Source organism: Mucor velutinosus (assembly GCF_035048745.1).
Source record: "Mucor velutinosus strain NIH1002 chromosome Unknown tig00001564, whole genome shotgun sequence".
Taxonomy (NCBI): domain Eukaryota; kingdom Fungi; phylum Mucoromycota; class Mucoromycetes; order Mucorales; family Mucoraceae; genus Mucor; species Mucor velutinosus.
Window position 1 is genome coordinate 2,493,617 of NW_027041906.1, and position 17,890 is coordinate 2,511,506.

Here is a 17,890-nt window from a genome sequence, read left to right on the forward strand (position 1 = left end):
AAGCAGATAAAGCAATTGCTGTTGAACGCGTTAGATTATATTTGCAAAGAAAAAAATTGAATTTAATCAGTCACTGGTAGGCAGATGGATCCAATCAATGTTCATACATTGACACCCTTCTTCCAAATGTTGAAGCGAGTGCCCACCATTGCAATGTATGCATCCTCTCCAAAGAACGTTGCCTGAACAGAAGGTCGATCAACAAGCGCAGCGAAATATTCAGCGAGTCGAGGGCATTGTTTAACTGCTTCAAACTCATAGCCATCCAAAAATCGACGGTTGAATATCAACATGCGGATTACAAAAGGTGCCATGGTTGTATCCGCAAAAGAAAACGGCTCGCCCAGAAAGTATGGTCCTGAGGAAGATTGCTCCAACAGCAAGCGATTGAGCTACGCCTGATACATTAGCATACGTTGATTGCAATGATAAAATCTTACCCTATACAGATGTACATTCAATTCCTTTTCATATGTCTCAAAAGCGCCCTCGGCAGAGAAATTGTAAAGAAACTTGTGGTAATCACCACTGATCTTTTCATTATAAAAGTTGGCAGCAAAGCGACTTGTAGCTCTCTTCATCACATCTTGAGACACCAAACTAATCATCTCGTTAGTAATGCATTGTGCAGTACCGTATGATCACCTACTTTTTCTCCTTGAATCGCTCACAAACGTATTCAGCAACGACAATGGATTCACCAACAGTCGTTCCTGACTCATCTGTAAGTGCAGGTATTTTAGTCTCTGGGTACACGTCCTTATACCACTCTGGCTTGTTCTTTGTGTCAATGATAACATAATTGTAATCAGCGTCTGCTTCTGCTAATGCAACTCGTGCTCGATGCACAAAAGGGCAATACACCGCTCCATACAATGTAAGCTTTGATTTATCCGTATGCGTTGTCATTGGCGTATTTGCTTGTTCAGCTTGCTTGGAAAGAGATGCGTTACAATCTGCTGTCCGTACATTTAAGATTGGGGACGGTGTTGCTGAGCTGGCATATGAGCTAATTGGACTGAGCAAGGCTTCATGCCAATTCTAATTTCAATGACGCTTTGCCTTCCAACCCCTTGCCTCAATTATGTCTAGCTCAAAAATCCATTATAGGATGCCCAATAATCAACTGGGCTCCTCTGATCGCAGGTCTTTACTTCGATAAATGTATCCCTGAGATTATCCACAAATTATTCAACATAACGATCAACCATCTTCCACTCAAAGGAAGCATCCAATTGATATATGTATTAAAATTTTACATTTTACCTTTCTTCGTTGCCTAATGACCATCTATAAATCATCTGTAACCATGAGTCTGACTCTTTCTCAATGCTCTATCTCTGTATCATCGAAAACAACTCAATACGAGCAAAGAGTATACTCGTATTAGCTCTTTTCACTGAGAGTTATGTAAAACACAGTGCAATCTGCATGCATTTGACCCGTAATTTCTTCCGTTAAAACCCGTTCTGGACTGTCAGAATAGCACCAAACAGTTGCTCTCATCCGGCAGTTACTTTCTGACACCTTTGCTCAACTTTTTGGGGATCAAAAAAAACATGGATGAAATTCGACTAAGAAGCATGAGGTACCCCTCATGGTTTTCATCGAAAATCAAATGATCGCACTTTTCACCTTGATAACGAAGACTTTTACTATAGTATATCTTGAATCAAAATGCTTCCATCGATCCAACGTAGCCCCTGAAATTATCTTTGTGGGACTTTGATATGTAAAATTTCGACTTTTCGGTCAGAAACCTCTTTTCATATTCTCATAGATTGCTCAATGAGCTTATTCAAAACATACATTTTACTTGGTACCATTGGATGCGCCTTGAAAAGCACTCCAAGAAAGCTTAAGAAAGCATAGGATGATCAGCATATTTTACTTAGTTGAATCTGGTAAAATAGTTAAATCGAGTCGAAAATCGTCAAGATTTGGCCAATCTGGAACAGACTATGAGTCTGAAATTGAGCCAATATTGGCTGCTGAGGCTGGCTGGCAAACTCAATGGCCTTTTCATAAGCCAATACAGTAATAGATGCCCTTGAAGCGTATGGAAAGTAGGTGGCATGTCATAGCACCACCATTGGTTATGTTATTTTCTTGCATTCTATATATGATAGCGCTAGTCTACCAAAATACTTTTCAGGCCAACTTCTTTTCTTTTTGAGGCTTTGAAAGTGTGTAGGGACTGAAACATTTATTATTATGTTATGATGATATTAAATCAGAATCTTTCTCTTGGTCCAAAGCAACCCTAGAAAGATTGCTTTTGAAACCTTTATATGCAAAGCCTCTACATTTTCGCCAAAAACGTCATTTCGTATTTCCAACCATTGTTCTTTATATTCGGTTTAGATAATTTTAAAAATTAGTAGTACCATTGTGTGTGCCTTAGACAGCACTTCAAAGATGAATTAGAAGGCATGGGATGAACGTCTCAATTCACATAGTCAAGTCTTACAAAATAGATCAATCAAGTCGAATTTAATTAAAAACTACCAATTTGGAGCAAAGGGCAGTTCTAAGTTTGAATATGCTTTGGCGTCTGGCTAGCATGCCTTTCTAATGAAGACAATCGATATTCGTAATGCTAATATGAAGAAAACTGCAATTTACTGAGCACTATAATGTAGCTTGGCTATCAATTGCTGTATTAATTTTACGTATTTTATATTGAATTATTGTAAATTGCGCATTTAAATGCGAAATGTAATAGTATCATCGTTTAAACCTTACACGGCATTCGGATTGTAATCTTGATATAAAACAAATTGTAATTTTATTTTTCAACTTATATTCAGCAGCCTCTATGGCAAATCAAAGAGCTGTTAACGATATAATGCAACAATATAAGGCTATTTGCTTAATGCCACGGTATTGAGATGCGATATTTACTGCTAAACAAATGATATCACACAGTAATGCCATACACATCAACAATTTGAGCAACTGGATAAAAAAAAAAAAAACTCTCACCAGCATTTAGATAAATTAAATGGCTTGCGCTACTATATTATTTGTTTTCTTGCATGCAATTTTACCGTCAAATGAGTAACATAGCACCTGCTATTCAAGATCCCATTTTTTGCATGATAGTTACCTAAACAGGCAATTCATAGGGGCAGAGAAACCTGCAATAATCACTTCAAAAATGTCACATTTCCGGTACGGACAGTGAATCAAGTCAGTCAGTCAGCAATATCAGGTACATGGTATGTTGCCCATTAATAGAATCCTTCTCATCTGCCAAGGTAAACATGGAGAAATAGGCATCCATCCATCTATCATGTAGTAACAAATAACCATAGTTCTTTAAAAAGTTCCTCGAACAGTAATCTATCAACATGTCGAAGAGAGAAAACAAGGCCCTTTACTTCCAAAAGCTTACCAACTATTTGGATACTTACCAATCCATCTTCATTGTCAACGTTGACAATGTCAGTTCCAACCAAATGCATCAAATCCGTTTCTCCCTCCGTGGTGAAGCTGTTGTTCTTATGGGTAAGAACACCATGGTCCGTCGTGCCTTGAAGGGTATGATCAATGAGCGTCCCGAACTTGAGAAGCTTCTTAACTTTGTTAAGGGTAACATTGGTTTCGTTTTCACCAACGGTGACCTCAAGGATATTCGTGAGAAGATCGTCTCCAACCGTGTTGCTGCTCCTGCTCGTGCTGGTGCCGTTGCTCCTGCTGATGTTATCGTTCCCGGTGGTAACACTGGTATGGAACCAGGAAAGACCTCTTTCTTCCAAGCTCTCGGTATCCCCACCAAGATTGCTCGTGGTACCATTGAAATCGTTTCTGATGTCAAGCTTGTCCAATCTGGCTCCAAGGTCGGTCCTTCCGAGGCTGTTCTCTTGAACATGTTGAACATCTCTCCCTTCACCTACGGCATGGGTGTTGTCCAAGTTTATGATGCTGGATCTCTCTTCTCTGCCGATGTTCTCGATGTTGAAGAATCCCAATTGGTTGCCAACTTGTTGGCTGCCATCCGCGAGATTGCCTCCATCTCTCTTGCTGTTGGTTATCCTACTTTGGCTTCCGTTCCTCACTCTGTCATCAACGGTTACAAGAACTTGTTGGCTGTCTCTGTTGCCTCTGATTATACCTTCCCCGGTTCTGAGCAAATCAAGGAATTCATTGCCAACCCTGAAGCTTTCGCTGTTGCTGCTCCCGTTGCTGCCGAGACCTCTTCTGCTCCTGCCGCTGAGGCCGCTGCTGAAGAATCTGAGGAAGAGGATGATGATATGGGTTTCGGTCTCTTTGATTAAGTCACCTAATTTCATGATCAAAAGCGCTTAATCGCAGCTTTTTATTGTACATTCTTTTAATAAACAATTCAAAATGTGTTATTTATTGTTAAGACTTTTTGTTATTTCTAAGTGGGAAGGGCTAATCAGTGCTCTCCTTTGGATGGTTAAGATTATATTGTGTTGATTCAAAGCAACAATAGTACTTGACACCCTAACAACCCCAAACACCGTTTCCAATCTAATTGGTTTTGTTCAATTTGCCTGATTTCTGGCTCTCGATAACGGTTGTACCAATCCATATGATGAGATAATGACAATCATGGTATTTGTAATACTGAGCGTCCGATATATCGCCTGATTTACATAGCAGGCCACCATCTGTATATAATAAGCACTTACTAAAGCTGTGTTCGAGATTGATTTCATCTCATCCAACTTCTTTTGTGAAAACCGAGGCTCATCCTAGCGTTCATGTTGACAGGACCAGATTTCTGCACATGTCAATTCGAAGTCAACAGCTTTACTCTGCATGTACCTCGTTTCCTTTAAAGCTGTGTTTCTGTACTGATGAAACACAACCATCATACGATATGTACATATATCTATATTTTTATGACAACCCAAGCTTTACTGCAATTTCAGTAAATTATGCTATATTCTCGATCGTGTTTGACCTTGTTTCGACAAATCACAGTAGCTTACTCATTGTTACAAATCGCAAAATCTGAAATGTTGAGAATTCTAAAACTTTTTGAATTCTAGCATTTTCGTGAAACTCTGATTATGTGAATCAATGACATATTAACAAAGTTATAGGCCTTTTGACTACCAAAATCTAGATTGTTCAACCGCAAGACCACACAGTCCTAGTACGGCTAAACACAACACATGAATGGGGTAAATGCATGCACTGATGATCTTTATGATAAAGATCGTGGTACCTGAACTGCTCGGTAATCGCTCAGCAGCTCCTGTACATCATCCTAAACGTACGAAAAAACTTGCATGCCTCGCATGTTAATCTAAAGTTACAAGTATCTTTTAAAATGGGATTTTTGTGTTCAATGTCTTCCAGATTACTTTGTCTCTTACTTCACCAAGGAATTTAAGGCCTGAAAGAGAGCTCTTCGCTTATTTAATGCGGAAGCATTTGCTTTCCCTTTAAATATTCTTTATAAACTACGCCCTCAACCCTTTGATTCCTAGGTGATTGGATGGTTATTTGAGTGAATTTACGCAATTTTGTAGATGTTGGAAATGAAAAAAAAAAAAAAAAAAAAAAAGTTGGAGCTAAAAACAAATTCGATGTGCTGAAACTCCCAAATCTTCTTTTCTTCCACTCTCTTTCTTTTCGTCTAGACAGTAGATCCTCTTTATAGTTGATGAGTACACATTCGTTTGTTACTGAGGATACCAACATGCCGCCTGTATCTTCCACTCCTGAGCCTTCAAGACGCTACATTCAATGGAAGGAAGAAGACATCGGACTTTTGCTCAAGGACCTGGAACAGCCAGGTCATTACAACAAGTGGAAAGAGAACAAATCTGGATACTCAAAGCGAGTAGGAGAGCAAATATTCAAAAACAACATGAATCACGAAGCCATCAAGTTCAAGGTGCGTTGGCTTGAATCACGCTTTAAGCGATGGGATGAGCAGTTGACATCTCCTAACGTTGAAGACGACCAAGTTCTCTTTAATGAAATACGAGGTACACATTCATTTTATCAAATGTTAAGATATCAATACTAACAGACCTATTTGTTCATTTGCTTTTAGAGAAAATCTTTAAAGAATTCCCATATTATGATCGCTGCAAGCCTATATTCAGCTCAAATCCAACCACTGATTCTCCTGTTGCACAGCAAGATACTGCCCCTGCAGAGCATGTTGATAATTCTCATAGATCAAGCCAAAATGAATTGACCAGCCTAAAACCTGAGCCTTCTAGAACGAGCACCTCTCCGCCTAGTAGAATGGAGACGCCTTATCCTCATCCATCGCGTGCTAATCAACAACATCAACTACCACATCAAGGAGTAGAGGAGGAGGAAAGTGGAGGACATAGACCGATGTTCATCGACAATAACAAGAGATTTGTCGGTGAAAATGCCCCTGAATCATCTCAAAAGAAGAGGCGGTCAAATCAACAAAACTTGGCTCGGCCCATAGCAGTATACCACCAACCAGCACCTTCGTTGCAACCTTTGAGTAATCACCACATTTCGAGGTATTGTTTCTGTTGACATGACGTATCTGTTTACGATTAACATATATGTGCAGATATAGACTTGGAGATGTTGGCATTTCGGATGACAGTAGAGTCAAGTTTATGGAAATAGAGCTCGAACTCAAAAAAATGGATCACCAAGAACGTATGCAAGAGATGAAATTGGAGCAATTAAGATTAGAGATTGAATTACAAAAATTAAAGCGTGATACACCATTTGCACAAGCATCATCCTCCACCATCATGAACACTTCTGAATGAAATATTATTTGTTCAATTATTCCCACCTTTGCAAAACCAAAACAACGGAAACTCTAGTACATATGCAATCTGCACTGAAATTATAACACACTAGGAAACTATATACCTTTGCCTTCCTTACTGTCATGAAATAAAAAAGAACTCTTTTTCTATGCATCAACATCATGAGTCTATCCACAATATTTACATGTATCTATCCTTATATACACCAGGCATAAATTAAATATAACCCTGCTTTGCCTACATATTCACACTGGTATGTATACCAATTTAGAAGCAATTAAGCACATAGATTATTATTAGTTACATTCAGTTATTGATTGACATGACATGATTTCAAGCAAGAAAATGTGTAAATGTTCATTGAAAGGGGTAAATCACTCACAGGCAATCCTCCCTTGAATATTTTAGATTGCACATTGTCATTTGGGTGCCAATGTAGTGACTAGAAATGGCTCTGCTAACGCTGACCTGTAGACAGATCTACTAATACTAACATATAGGCAGCTAGCAACATTACCAGTATGAGAAGAGCACCCTGATATTTCATAAATTACGTCTTGAGAATTATGTAGGCATTCGCCTTAGATTGCCTCAACTCACTGCTATGATACTCAGCACCATTCGATATAATCGGGTTCATCCACAATTTTGAGTAGATCGCCAACACCTCTTCCTCGGTCCGGATTTTATATTCGAGAGCCTCATTCGGAAATGGAAAAAATCCAAGAATCTTGGTAGGTAAATGCCTCCAATGTGCAGATTAAAATGCTCCCTCTCTATCCAGTAAAGCATTTTAAGCCATGGTAAATTTCCATCCATCCATCCATCTATCTATATACAACATGGCATTAATCAATTGTTCGTTTATGAAATAATAGCCTACTAGACTTCACCACAACAGAAAGAAGCGTGGACACGTTTCCGCTGGTCACGGCCGTGTTGGTACGTTATGATAGAATAAGCAACATTGAGGAGCAATGCAGAATGATTGACATTGCTTGTTTGATATCTAGGTAAGCACAGAAAGCATCCTGGTGGTCGTGGTCTTGCTGGTGGTCAACACCATCATCGTATCAACATGGATAAGTACCATCCTGGTTACTTCGGTAAGGTCGGTATGCGTCAATTCCACTTGAAGAACAACGTCAACTGGCGTCCTGTTGTCAACCTTGATCAAATCTGGACTCTTGCCGGTGAAGGTGTCCGCGAGCAATACAAGAACACTGAAAAGGTTCCCGTTATCGATGCTCTCCAAAAGGTAAGTTTTAAATACTGCAATTTCTGATCTAGGTGTACATGTTTGGACAATGTAACTAACATTTGAAAATGTACTCAGGGTTACGGTAAGGTTTTGGCCAAGGGTACTATCTCCCAACCTGTCATTGTCCGTACTCGTTTCGTCTCTCGTCTCGCTGAGAAGAAAATCAAGGAAGCCGGTGGTGTTGTTGAGCTCATTGCCTAAATGTAATCTAACACTTTGTTCCTTCAATTCGAGAAACTCAAATAAAAATTCAATTAATATATACTGTCATCATTTTCTTGCGACTTGTTGCTGCATTAATGTGCTTAATTGGATGGCTTTGGACAATCATTACTCGCATAAAAATATGTAATGGATATAGCATGATTTAAGCAATTTTATTTCATCAAGACATTAAAAAAGGTTTGAAAGAAAATCCCAAAAATATTGACAGGAGGGAATAAAAGAGTAATATGTAACGATTTTTTGGGTAATATAATAGTGAATTATATTGAATGCAAGTAGAGAAAAGGCTTAAAGGGGATCAGGATGTGATAATAAGTTGATTTCGTTGAGTAGCATTAATATAGTATGTTTGAGATACTGGATTTATTTGGAGCTAGTGTACTTGGTGACAGCCTTGGTACCTTCAGAGACGGCGTGCTTGGCGAGTTCACCAGGGAGGATGAGACGAACAGCAGTTTGGATTTCACGAGAAGAAATGGTAGAACGCTTGTTGTAGGCAGCCAACTTGGAAGCTTCAGAAGCAATACGCTCAAAGATGTCGTTGACGAAAGAGTTCAAGATGGACATGGCCTTGTTGGAGATACCGGTGTCGGGATGAACTTGCTTCAAGACCTTGTAAATGTAAGAGGAGTATGTCTCGCGACGAGTGATCTTTCTCTTCTTGCCATCAGCAGACTTGACCTTGGTTGTCTTAGCAGGAGCTTTACCAGCAGTTTCTTTAGCCATTTTAATTAAGATATTTGGATGAAAAATTCAAAAAAAGAAGGGCTCTGATAAGAATCTCACTGGCTTTTATACTAAAATTTTGGATTTCTCTTTTTTTTTTTCATGAATTTTTTTTTGATGGGATTCAACTAAAAATATTCCCTAATATAGCCATTGTCTTTAAGGAAATATGATAAAAAATGAGAAAAACTATCAAAAACTTATAGTAAACCATTAAATCAAACGCGTAATGCCGCGTAGATGCACGTTAATCTATGCTCTAATCAATTAAAAAAAATATATATTTTTTGCATCTTCATGTTGAGCCTGAGCTCATATCAAATGTTGCCTTTCACCATGATGCCAAGTTGTAAAAAAAAAAAAAAAAAAAAAAGAATATCTGCGTGACTCTGATGAAAAAATTAGATTCATATATAAATGAGCATATTTTCAAGATCTCTTTTCCCCTTTTCACCTTTAAACAACATAAAGCTTTAATCAACACATACAATGTCTGGTGGTAAATCTGGTGGAAAGTCTGCTTCTGGCTCAAAGTCTCAAACTCGTTCAGCTAAGGCTGGTCTCCAATTCCCCGTTGGTCGTATTCATCGTCTCTTGCGTCGTGGAAACTATGCTCAACGTGTTGGTGCTGGTGCTCCCGTTTACCTCGCTGCCGTTCTCGAATATCTTGCTGCTGAAATCCTCGAATTGGCTGGTAACGCTGCTCGTGATAACAAGAAGTCTCGTATTATCCCTCGTCACTTGCAATTGGCCATCCGTAATGATGAAGAATTGAACAAGCTCCTCGGTCATGTCACCATTGCCCAAGGTGGTGTTCTTCCCAACATCCACGCTTCTTTGTTGCCTACCAAGACCAAGAAGACTGGTGCCTCTCAAGAGCTCTAAATATATATATATCTTGCACAAATACTCCAAACACAAATTCATCATTTCATAGCTTTTTTCTACATTTCAAAAATCTCTTTCTAATCAATGTTTAGCTTTGGAAATTATCTTTTAATGATCCATTAAATTACCCTATTTTATTCCACTATTTGCTTTATTCAAAAGAAATCCAAATATCACGTTTTATAAAGATATTATGTACAATACTCCATCCAAAATGATTAAACTGCTACATCAACTTGTATGATCTGTAATTTTTAATAATGAATGTCTAATGCCAGTCCAAGCATATGCTGCAACAGGCTTAATACAGACCATCTTAATAATTCTGAACCACCAACTGACTCCAAACTTATGGCGTTTGAGCGTAAATATTAGGTATATTGATTCGTATAAGACAGAATGTTATGCATTTATACTTGTCTTTTTCCATGAAGACGAACATGCTTGAAGCCTAGCTTGTCATCGCTTTACATTGTTTATATGTATATATAGTAGTGCTGTTTGCCAATATTAGGCAGCTAATAAACATTGAGAGGCGGACAAGGCTCAAAAGACTCTTGTTCGCATTTACAAGTATGCTCATGAGATCCTGAGTGAAGAAGAACGGTAAGCCTGAAACCATATCAACGAGGATGCTCACATTCGATTCAACCCTCAAATGAGATTAGAGCTAATCGTTGGTGAAGATAGGCGCACTCAGAATCTGCCAACTGTCAACGAGATTGCAGCCATTATTCCCAATGAATATTCTGATGCAATTTCTAAAGATATTCTCATCACATATGGAAATATCTTTTCAATCAATGGCAATTGTCTCTTTTGAACGAAACAATGAAACACATATTCTCTGCATGCCTTGTTGAAATGCTGCAAATCTTGACTAGGAAGTTGCGATTACATATATTTTAGTAGTGAGCTAGGCTAACAGGCGTTGTCAGATATTAAAACACCCAAAAAAAAGGCAACAGAAATTATCCAAGCTAAGTGATAGTCCTTTTAAATCCATGATTCCCACTTAATCAGCATCCCAATGACGATTGCTATCATCAAAAAGGCGTCTTGATCAGCTAGCAGTGCCAAAAATTATTCAAATTCAGCCTATTTTTTCTACTCAAGATTGGCCAGATTTTGTCCTTTTTACGACTTCTTTAATTTATTTTGAGAGATTCGACTATATAAACTGTAATGATCATTCGATGCTTCCTAATACATCCTTGGAGTACTTTTTAAGGCGCTTCCAATGGTGCTAATTGTAATGGATGTTTTGACTGAACTTATTGAGTAATTTACAAAAATATGAAAAGAGGTTTCTGGCTAAAAAGTCGAAATTTTACATATCAAAGTCCCACAAAGATGATTCCAAGAGTTACGTTGGATCGATAGAAACATTTTGATTTAGGATATACTATAGTAAAAGTCTTCGTTATCAAGGTGAAAAGTGCGATCATTTGATTTTCGATGAAAACCATGAGGGGTACCTCATGCTTTTTGGTCGATTTTTGGCCATGTTTTTTGGGTCCCCAAAAAGTTGAGTAAAGGTGTTAGAAAGTTACTACTACTCGAGTACAATTATTTGGCGACATTCGGGCGGCTCAGAAAAGTCTACATGTCAAGATATGAAGGCCTGAAAGCTGCCCAGTTTGGTTATGTTTCGTACATTTGCTTGTCAATTGGCTCATTTTTGTTATGATGCAAAGGCGTAAAGATATTGTATGCATAAATTTAGATATAGAACATACTGTTACATCCCAATATTTAGCTGGAAATATTGAGTTGAATGGCATTGTTGTATGGCTGTGTCATGGCAGTAAAATACAACTTATTATTGAGTTGATGGTGGTTGTAAGGCATGCAGAACAATTTAGACGCAATAAATAGTCTGCATCTATTATCAACTTCGCTATATATACTGGAAAACTATGTTTTTAAAAAATAGACAACCCAATCACATAAAATTCTAAAGAGTTGAGGGCTGGACAAAGGTGAATAAAACCACCAAAGAAGCCGACAATCGGGAGAGGGGTTGGGGGGTTTACCGTAGCGAAGCAAAGCTGCAAAGTCATGATAACTAGGAATTGAATCCAATACTTGATAACGTTAATTTTAATGACGGCTTTACCGTAGCGAAGCAAAGATGCAAAACCTATGACAACTAAGCATCTGATCCAACACTTGGTAACATTGATCTATATGAGGGCTTGATCGCAGCGAAGCGAAGGCGCAAAACCATCGTATTCAAACAGCAAATTCGATTTCTCATTCCCTAAATTAATAATTGATTGTTTGAAACGTACTTATATAGCAAACTTTTATTATTATTGATTTGAAATGTCTTCGGCAATAGCCCGCAGGGCGACACCATCGTCGAGCGTAACGAGATTGCATCTAATTCAGCATTTGGTAATATTAGTCTTAATGGGCTTTACCGCAGCCAAGCAAAGATGCAAGACCATAATATTCAAGCAGTAAATTTGGTTTCTCATTTCCATTATTAATAAGCTTATTACCAACAACATAGCGCATCAAAATTTGCATGAACTAGCTTTACCAAAATCAGTATGCCTCCTATTCAAATTAAAATTGCACAGGTTACAGAACTGCCCTTCCAGTAAATTACAGCTACCAAAGATGTGGTTCATGCCGTGTAAATAAAAGCCATAAAGCAAAAATAAAACCAAACTGGGCAGCTTTCAGGCCTTCATATCTTGACATGTAGACTTTTCTGAGCCGCCCGAATGTCGCCAAATAATTGTACTCGAGTAGTAGTAACTTTCTAACACCTTTACTCAACTTTTTGGGGACCCAAAAAACATGGCCAAAAATCGACCAAAAAGCATGAGGTACCCCTCATGGTTTTCATCGAAAATCAAATGATCGCACTTTTCACCTTGATAACGAAGACTTTTACTATAGTATATCCTAAATCAAAATGTTTCTATCGATCCAACGTAACTCTTGGAATCATCTTTGTGGGACTTTGATATGTAAAATTTCGACTTTTTAGCCAGAAACCTCTTTTCATATTTTTGTAAATTACTCAATAAGTTCAGTCAAAACATCCATTACAATTAGCACCATTGGAAGCGCCTTAAAAAGTACTCCAAGGATGTATTAGGAAGCATCGAATGATCATTACAGTTTATATAGTCGAATCTCTCAAAATAAATTAAAGAAGTCGTAAAAAGGACAAAATCTGGCCAATCTTGAGTAGAAAAAATAGGCTGAATTTGAATAATTTTTGGCACTGCTAGCTGATCAAGACGCCTTTTTGATGATAGCAATTGTCATTGGATCGAAAGCTTTGCCTACATGATTGGATGCATATGAATGTTATCAGACTATCCTTAACAAGAAACTCGCACACATGGAAGTTGAAATTATTTTTTTTTGAAATATTTTAATATTTAATTTTTTGATGGCAAAGACCAAAAAGCTAAAGTAAAGCTATGTACAGAATGCTGAACTTGCAATAAGAGAATTGATTGTCACCGAGTTAAACGAAATAAATGGAAACTTGGGGAATCGTATTTGATAAAGAAAAATAAGGAGTCGAGAAATAGGATGCGTAAAATAGAAAATTGCTTGGATTCTTTTTTAGTCGATAAAAAGAGGGATATTATATTTTGAAGTGAGAAGCATGATAAATTGCATTTATCCACCGAAACCGTAGAGAGTACGACCTTGTCTCTTGAGAGCATAGACGACATCCAAAGAGGTAACAGTCTTTCTCTTAGCGTGTTCAGTGTAAGTAACAGCATCACGAATGACGTTCTCAAGGAAGACCTTCAAGACACCACGGGTTTCTTCATAGATGAGACCAGAGATACGCTTAACACCACCACGACGAGCGAGACGACGAATAGCAGGCTTGGTAATACCTTGAATGTTATCACGCAGAATCTTTCTGTGACGCTTGGCACCACCCTTTCCGAGACCTTTACCACCTTTTCCGCGACCAGTCATTTTATATGTATTTAAAAATTAGGATTTTTAGTGGAAAAAGAAAAGAATATTATGAAAATGGAAGTGGCCCTTTTTATACGTTTGTATAGCAGGGAGTCACAAGATAATTTTCTTTTTTAATTTGGATCATCAAATACTTTTTTTTTTTCGCAAAAATCGTTTGCAATCATCAATTAAATAACCGAATATCGTCGCGCGTCTACTTTTTTTTTCTTTAGAAAAAATTTATAAACAATTTTTTTTTACAAAAGAAAAAGAAGTTGCAATGTTCATTAGCAAGTGAATGCAAACACCTGAAAAAAAAATTATCAAAAAAAAATCTGCGTGGATTTGACGCAAGATGTTCATTTATCATTGAAATTAGTATCTTGTTCCTCTCTTGATCTTGCCTAAAGACGCAAATCTTATAATGAGAAGCCTCGTGGTTTGGCAAACGAAAAAAAAATTCATGTACATTTTTTTGTATGCTTGAAATCACCGCCAACCATGAAAAAAAAAGTAGTTTTTCATGTCCATTTTTGGATTTTTAAATTCAAATGCCAGAATCGAAAAAACTCCTTATAAAAAGAGGCCAAAATCTTTGCCCTTTTTGAGTTTCTTTTTTCACTTTTGTTTTCAAAATTCAATTTATATATATTAAATATGGCTCGTACTAAGCAAACAGCTCGTAAGTCTACTGGTGGTAAGGCTCCCCGTAAGCAATTGGCTACTAAGGCCGCCCGTAAGTCTGCTCCCTCCACTGGTGGTGTCAAGAAGCCTCACAGATACAGACCCGGTACTGTCGCTCTTCGTGAGATTCGTCGTTATCAAAAGTCTACTGAGCTCTTGATCCGTAAGCTCCCTTTCCAACGTCTCGTTCGTGAAATTGCTCAAGATTTCAAGACTGATTTGCGTTTCCAATCTTCCGCTATCGGTGCTCTTCAAGAAGCCTCCGAAGCTTACTTGGTTTCTCTCTTTGAAGATACCAACTTGGCTGCTATCCACGCCAAGCGTGTCACTATCCAACCTAAGGATATCCAATTGGCTCGTCGTCTTCGTGGTGAACGTTCTTAAATCATCAACAAAATTTGTTTAAATCTTTTAAGAATACCCTTTATCCTCTTTAAACTCGCCATCTCAACGCTTTAAATATCATATCACCTTCAATCAATGCTAGCTTTTTTTTTACAATTTGCAAAAAGGAATCCAAGATGATTTTCCCCTGTACAGTTTTTTTCTATTCTATTTTTTAAATAAAAACATGATGAAACATAAACTGATAATTTTTCGAATGATGTACTGTAACAGTGCGATATGAGGATGGACAAACCATGAAGGAGTATCACGCTAATAAATTATTATATAGCTATTGCGAGCTAACAAAAGATGTGATCTTTTCTTGAAAAAAAAAAAAATGATAGAAAGAAGCGCGATAGGGTCGCGATGCGTGTGTATTTGTTTTTCTCTGCACACAAACAGAAAAAAGTGCAAAAGACGTAACATTTGAGGCACCACTTTAGGTAACATCAGATGTAATTTGTATTACCGGCTAAGTGATCTTCCATTTATATGTCAAACCTTATTTCCTTAGTGATTGAATAGCCAGGCTTCTACGATTCGCGACTTGGTGTATAGGATACTTCTTATTATGAAAGGTCGTTAAAAACAAAGACTCGAACATTATAGTTACACAATTCTTGATTCAAGTGCCTTTATTCGATTTATTCTATCCATTGATAGTACAAAGTTTAGTCACTCATAAGCCCACGTACATATCGCCTGCCAAAATCTCTTACTACAGGAGTATGTTCTGCTCTCAAGTTGTTACTGTTCATAGCGAGAATCTTCAAAGTTAAGCTATATTCCTGATCTCAGGGGCTGTCAAAAAAAAGATACACTCCTTATTCTGTGTTAAAACCCAGCATTTTCCGAAAGCCCATTTTTTATATGATAGGCCAACTTCAAAACTTTGTAACTATGTCAATTCGCAAGCTACACATCCTTGGAAAGCATAATTAAAATACCTTGCCTCTTGGCTTTTTAATAATAGTACATTTGTCTTTATAATATGTCGAGACAACGCTTGCTCCGATTTTGAAAGATAAGTTTCCAGAAAAACGCGAAAAAAAAGTTGTGAACTCATCTACTCGTTGAAAAATGCACAAAATATACATAAGCCTAACGTATATGGTATTAAAAAACTTCTTAAAGTCTGGTGTATCTTTTGGTGCCAGTTTAAACACACAAAAAAGCTGTTAAATACGTTTTCCTTTTTCTGATTTTTAGCCTTATTAGCGCTGTTTAAATATAAGTAAACTCACTGCTTGCTTTGCTACTAGAGCAATTAGAGCATCTTTGAAGCACAACAAATCTTTAATTTACTGTACACATCAATTTCGTAGTGATATCACCAATTTCTTTCGTTATTTTTTTTTTATTAGAAGACGTGTACGGAAATCAGATGTCAACACATCGCATCAAATCAGGTAGTTTTACGGGTTCAACTAGTCAGTCAAGTCAGTTTTTTGCTTAAAAGATTAATTTTTTAGTATTTATTTACAAAAAGCCAAAAGAAAAAAAGGACACGAATCAATTCTACATGTGAAGGATAATAAATGATTTTTCGATAGAAGGCACTGAAGGTTTGGGGGATATCAAATAAGAAGAAAAAATGCTAGAATATTATAATGATGACAGTTATTTATAAATCTTGCTTTTGTTTCTCCCACTTTAGAGTTCTTGAGAAGCACCAGCCTTCTTGGTCTTGGTAGGCAACAAAGAAGCGTGGATGTTGGGAAGAACACCACCTTGGGCAATGGTGACATGACCGAGGAGCTTGTTCAATTCTTCATCATTACGGATGGCCAATTGCAAGTGACGAGGGATAATACGAGACTTCTTGTTATCACGAGCAGCGTTACCAGCCAATTCGAGGATTTCAGCAGCAAGATATTCGAGAACGGCAGCGAGGTAAACGGGAGCACCAGCACCAACACGTTGAGCATAGTTTCCACGACGCAAGAGACGATGAATACGACCAACGGGGAATTGGAGACCAGCCTTAGCTGAACGAGTTTGAGACTTTGAGCCAGAAGCAGACTTTCCACCAGATTTACCACCAGACATTTTTATATAATTTGTTTCCTGTAAAAGATTTGTTGAGGAAAAAAAAGAAAAAGAAGATTTGGAAAAGTTCAATGCGAGCTTATATATACTCCTGGTTAACCTAAAAGTCCGAATCAGTTTTTTTTTTTCTTGAAGTTTTTCTGATTTTCCTTTGTACATCCTGAAAAGATTTGACAAATGTCAGATGCTATTTCCATGGTGTAAAAAAAAAAAAAGGCTCAAAAAATTCGCATTTTTTTTTCTTATCAATTAGAAGGAATAACATACAAATCGAGCATATTTCGCGTTTTTTTCGCGATTTCACGATGTTTTCATTGTGTTTTACTACATTTCATATTTTTGTAGGCACAAACAATTTTTTATGACAATTACTATTTATGGTAAGTCCAGTCACAAAATTTACAATTATATATAAATCGGGAAATCTCACGAGTTTTCAATACTTTTCTTTTCTTTATACACACATTCACTCATATAATTAAAATGGCTGCTGATCTCCCTACCAAAGACAACAAGAAGACTGCCCCCAAGGACAGCAAGAAGAGAAAGATCACTCGTCGTGAAACCTACTCCTCTTACATTTACAAGGTCTTGAAGCAAGTTCATCCCGACACCGGTATCTCCAACAAGGCCATGTCCATCTTGAACTCTTTCGTCAACGACATCTTTGAGCGTATTGCTTCTGAAGCTTCCAAGTTGGCTGCCTACAACAAGCGTTCTACCATTTCTTCTCGTGAAATCCAAACTGCTGTTCGTCTCATCCTCCCTGGTGAACTCGCCAAGCACGCCGTCTCTGAAGGTACCAAGGCTGTCACCAAGTACACTAGCTCCAAATAAATCATCATCTGTGTAATATCTCACTCGCAACAACTCACAAGAACCAAAAAATGAATGATGAATATGGATTCTCATTTATTTTCCATTACCCTTACCTATCTGTACAGAATTCTTTTTTTTCAAATCATGC

General features: G+C 37.6%; 10 protein-coding genes across 10 annotated transcripts; 6 read left to right on the forward strand and 4 right to left on the reverse strand.

Moving 5' to 3' along the window:
• Positions 1-101: 101 nt before the first annotated feature.
• On the reverse strand, positions 102-909 carry ATC70_011107 (uncharacterized protein; the record flags this gene model as incomplete). Its single annotated transcript, XM_064830305.1, has 3 exons — positions 102-392; positions 441-600; positions 650-909. The coding sequence occupies 3 exons, from the start codon at positions 907-909 to the stop codon at positions 102-104; spliced, it is 711 nt and encodes a 236-aa protein (XP_064682807.1).
• Positions 910-3,353: 2,444 nt separating this feature from the next.
• Positions 3,354-4,280, forward strand: ATC70_011108 (uncharacterized protein; the record flags this gene model as incomplete). The annotated part of the gene is made up of 1 exon (XM_064830306.1): positions 3,354-4,280. One exon carries the CDS (start codon positions 3,354-3,356, stop codon positions 4,278-4,280), a length of 927 nt encoding a protein of 308 aa, XP_064682808.1.
• A 1,400-nt stretch (positions 4,281-5,680) lies between these two features.
• Positions 5,681-6,752, forward strand: ATC70_011109 (uncharacterized protein; the record flags this gene model as incomplete). Its single annotated transcript, XM_064830307.1, has 3 exons — positions 5,681-5,972; positions 6,041-6,491; positions 6,545-6,752. 3 exons carry the CDS (start codon positions 5,681-5,683, stop codon positions 6,750-6,752), a joined length of 951 nt encoding a protein of 316 aa, XP_064682809.1.
• An 803-nt stretch (positions 6,753-7,555) lies between these two features.
• Positions 7,556-8,217, forward strand: ATC70_011110 (uncharacterized protein; the record flags this gene model as incomplete). The annotated part of the gene is made up of 4 exons (XM_064830308.1): positions 7,556-7,558; positions 7,634-7,697; positions 7,769-8,013; positions 8,092-8,217. 4 exons carry the CDS (start codon positions 7,556-7,558, stop codon positions 8,215-8,217), a joined length of 438 nt encoding a protein of 145 aa, XP_064682810.1.
• A 387-nt stretch (positions 8,218-8,604) lies between these two features.
• Positions 8,605-8,967, reverse strand: ATC70_011111 (uncharacterized protein; the record flags this gene model as incomplete). The annotated part of the gene is made up of 1 exon (XM_064830309.1): positions 8,605-8,967. The coding sequence occupies one exon, from the start codon at positions 8,965-8,967 to the stop codon at positions 8,605-8,607; it is 363 nt and encodes a 120-aa protein (XP_064682811.1).
• A 489-nt stretch (positions 8,968-9,456) lies between these two features.
• On the forward strand, positions 9,457-9,852 carry ATC70_011112 (Elongator complex protein 5; the record flags this gene model as incomplete). The annotated part of the gene is made up of 1 exon (XM_064830310.1): positions 9,457-9,852. One exon carries the CDS (start codon positions 9,457-9,459, stop codon positions 9,850-9,852), a length of 396 nt encoding a protein of 131 aa, XP_064682812.1.
• Positions 9,853-13,506: 3,654 nt separating this feature from the next.
• On the reverse strand, positions 13,507-13,818 carry ATC70_011113 (uncharacterized protein; the record flags this gene model as incomplete). The annotated part of the gene is made up of 1 exon (XM_064830311.1): positions 13,507-13,818. One exon carries the CDS (start codon positions 13,816-13,818, stop codon positions 13,507-13,509), a length of 312 nt encoding a protein of 103 aa, XP_064682813.1.
• A 642-nt stretch (positions 13,819-14,460) lies between these two features.
• Positions 14,461-14,871, forward strand: COG4 (Golgi transport complex subunit 4; the record flags this gene model as incomplete). Its single annotated transcript, XM_064830312.1, has 1 exon — positions 14,461-14,871. One exon carries the CDS (start codon positions 14,461-14,463, stop codon positions 14,869-14,871), a length of 411 nt encoding a protein of 136 aa, XP_064682814.1.
• A 1,656-nt stretch (positions 14,872-16,527) lies between these two features.
• On the reverse strand, positions 16,528-16,923 carry ATC70_011115 (uncharacterized protein; the record flags this gene model as incomplete). Its single annotated transcript, XM_064830313.1, has 1 exon — positions 16,528-16,923. The coding sequence occupies one exon, from the start codon at positions 16,921-16,923 to the stop codon at positions 16,528-16,530; it is 396 nt and encodes a 131-aa protein (XP_064682815.1).
• Positions 16,924-17,406: 483 nt separating this feature from the next.
• ndk1_3 (nucleoside diphosphate kinase Ndk1) lies at positions 17,407-17,760 on the forward strand (the record flags this gene model as incomplete). Its single annotated transcript, XM_064830314.1, has 1 exon — positions 17,407-17,760. The coding sequence occupies one exon, from the start codon at positions 17,407-17,409 to the stop codon at positions 17,758-17,760; it is 354 nt and encodes a 117-aa protein (XP_064682816.1).
• Positions 17,761-17,890: the final 130 nt, after the last annotated feature.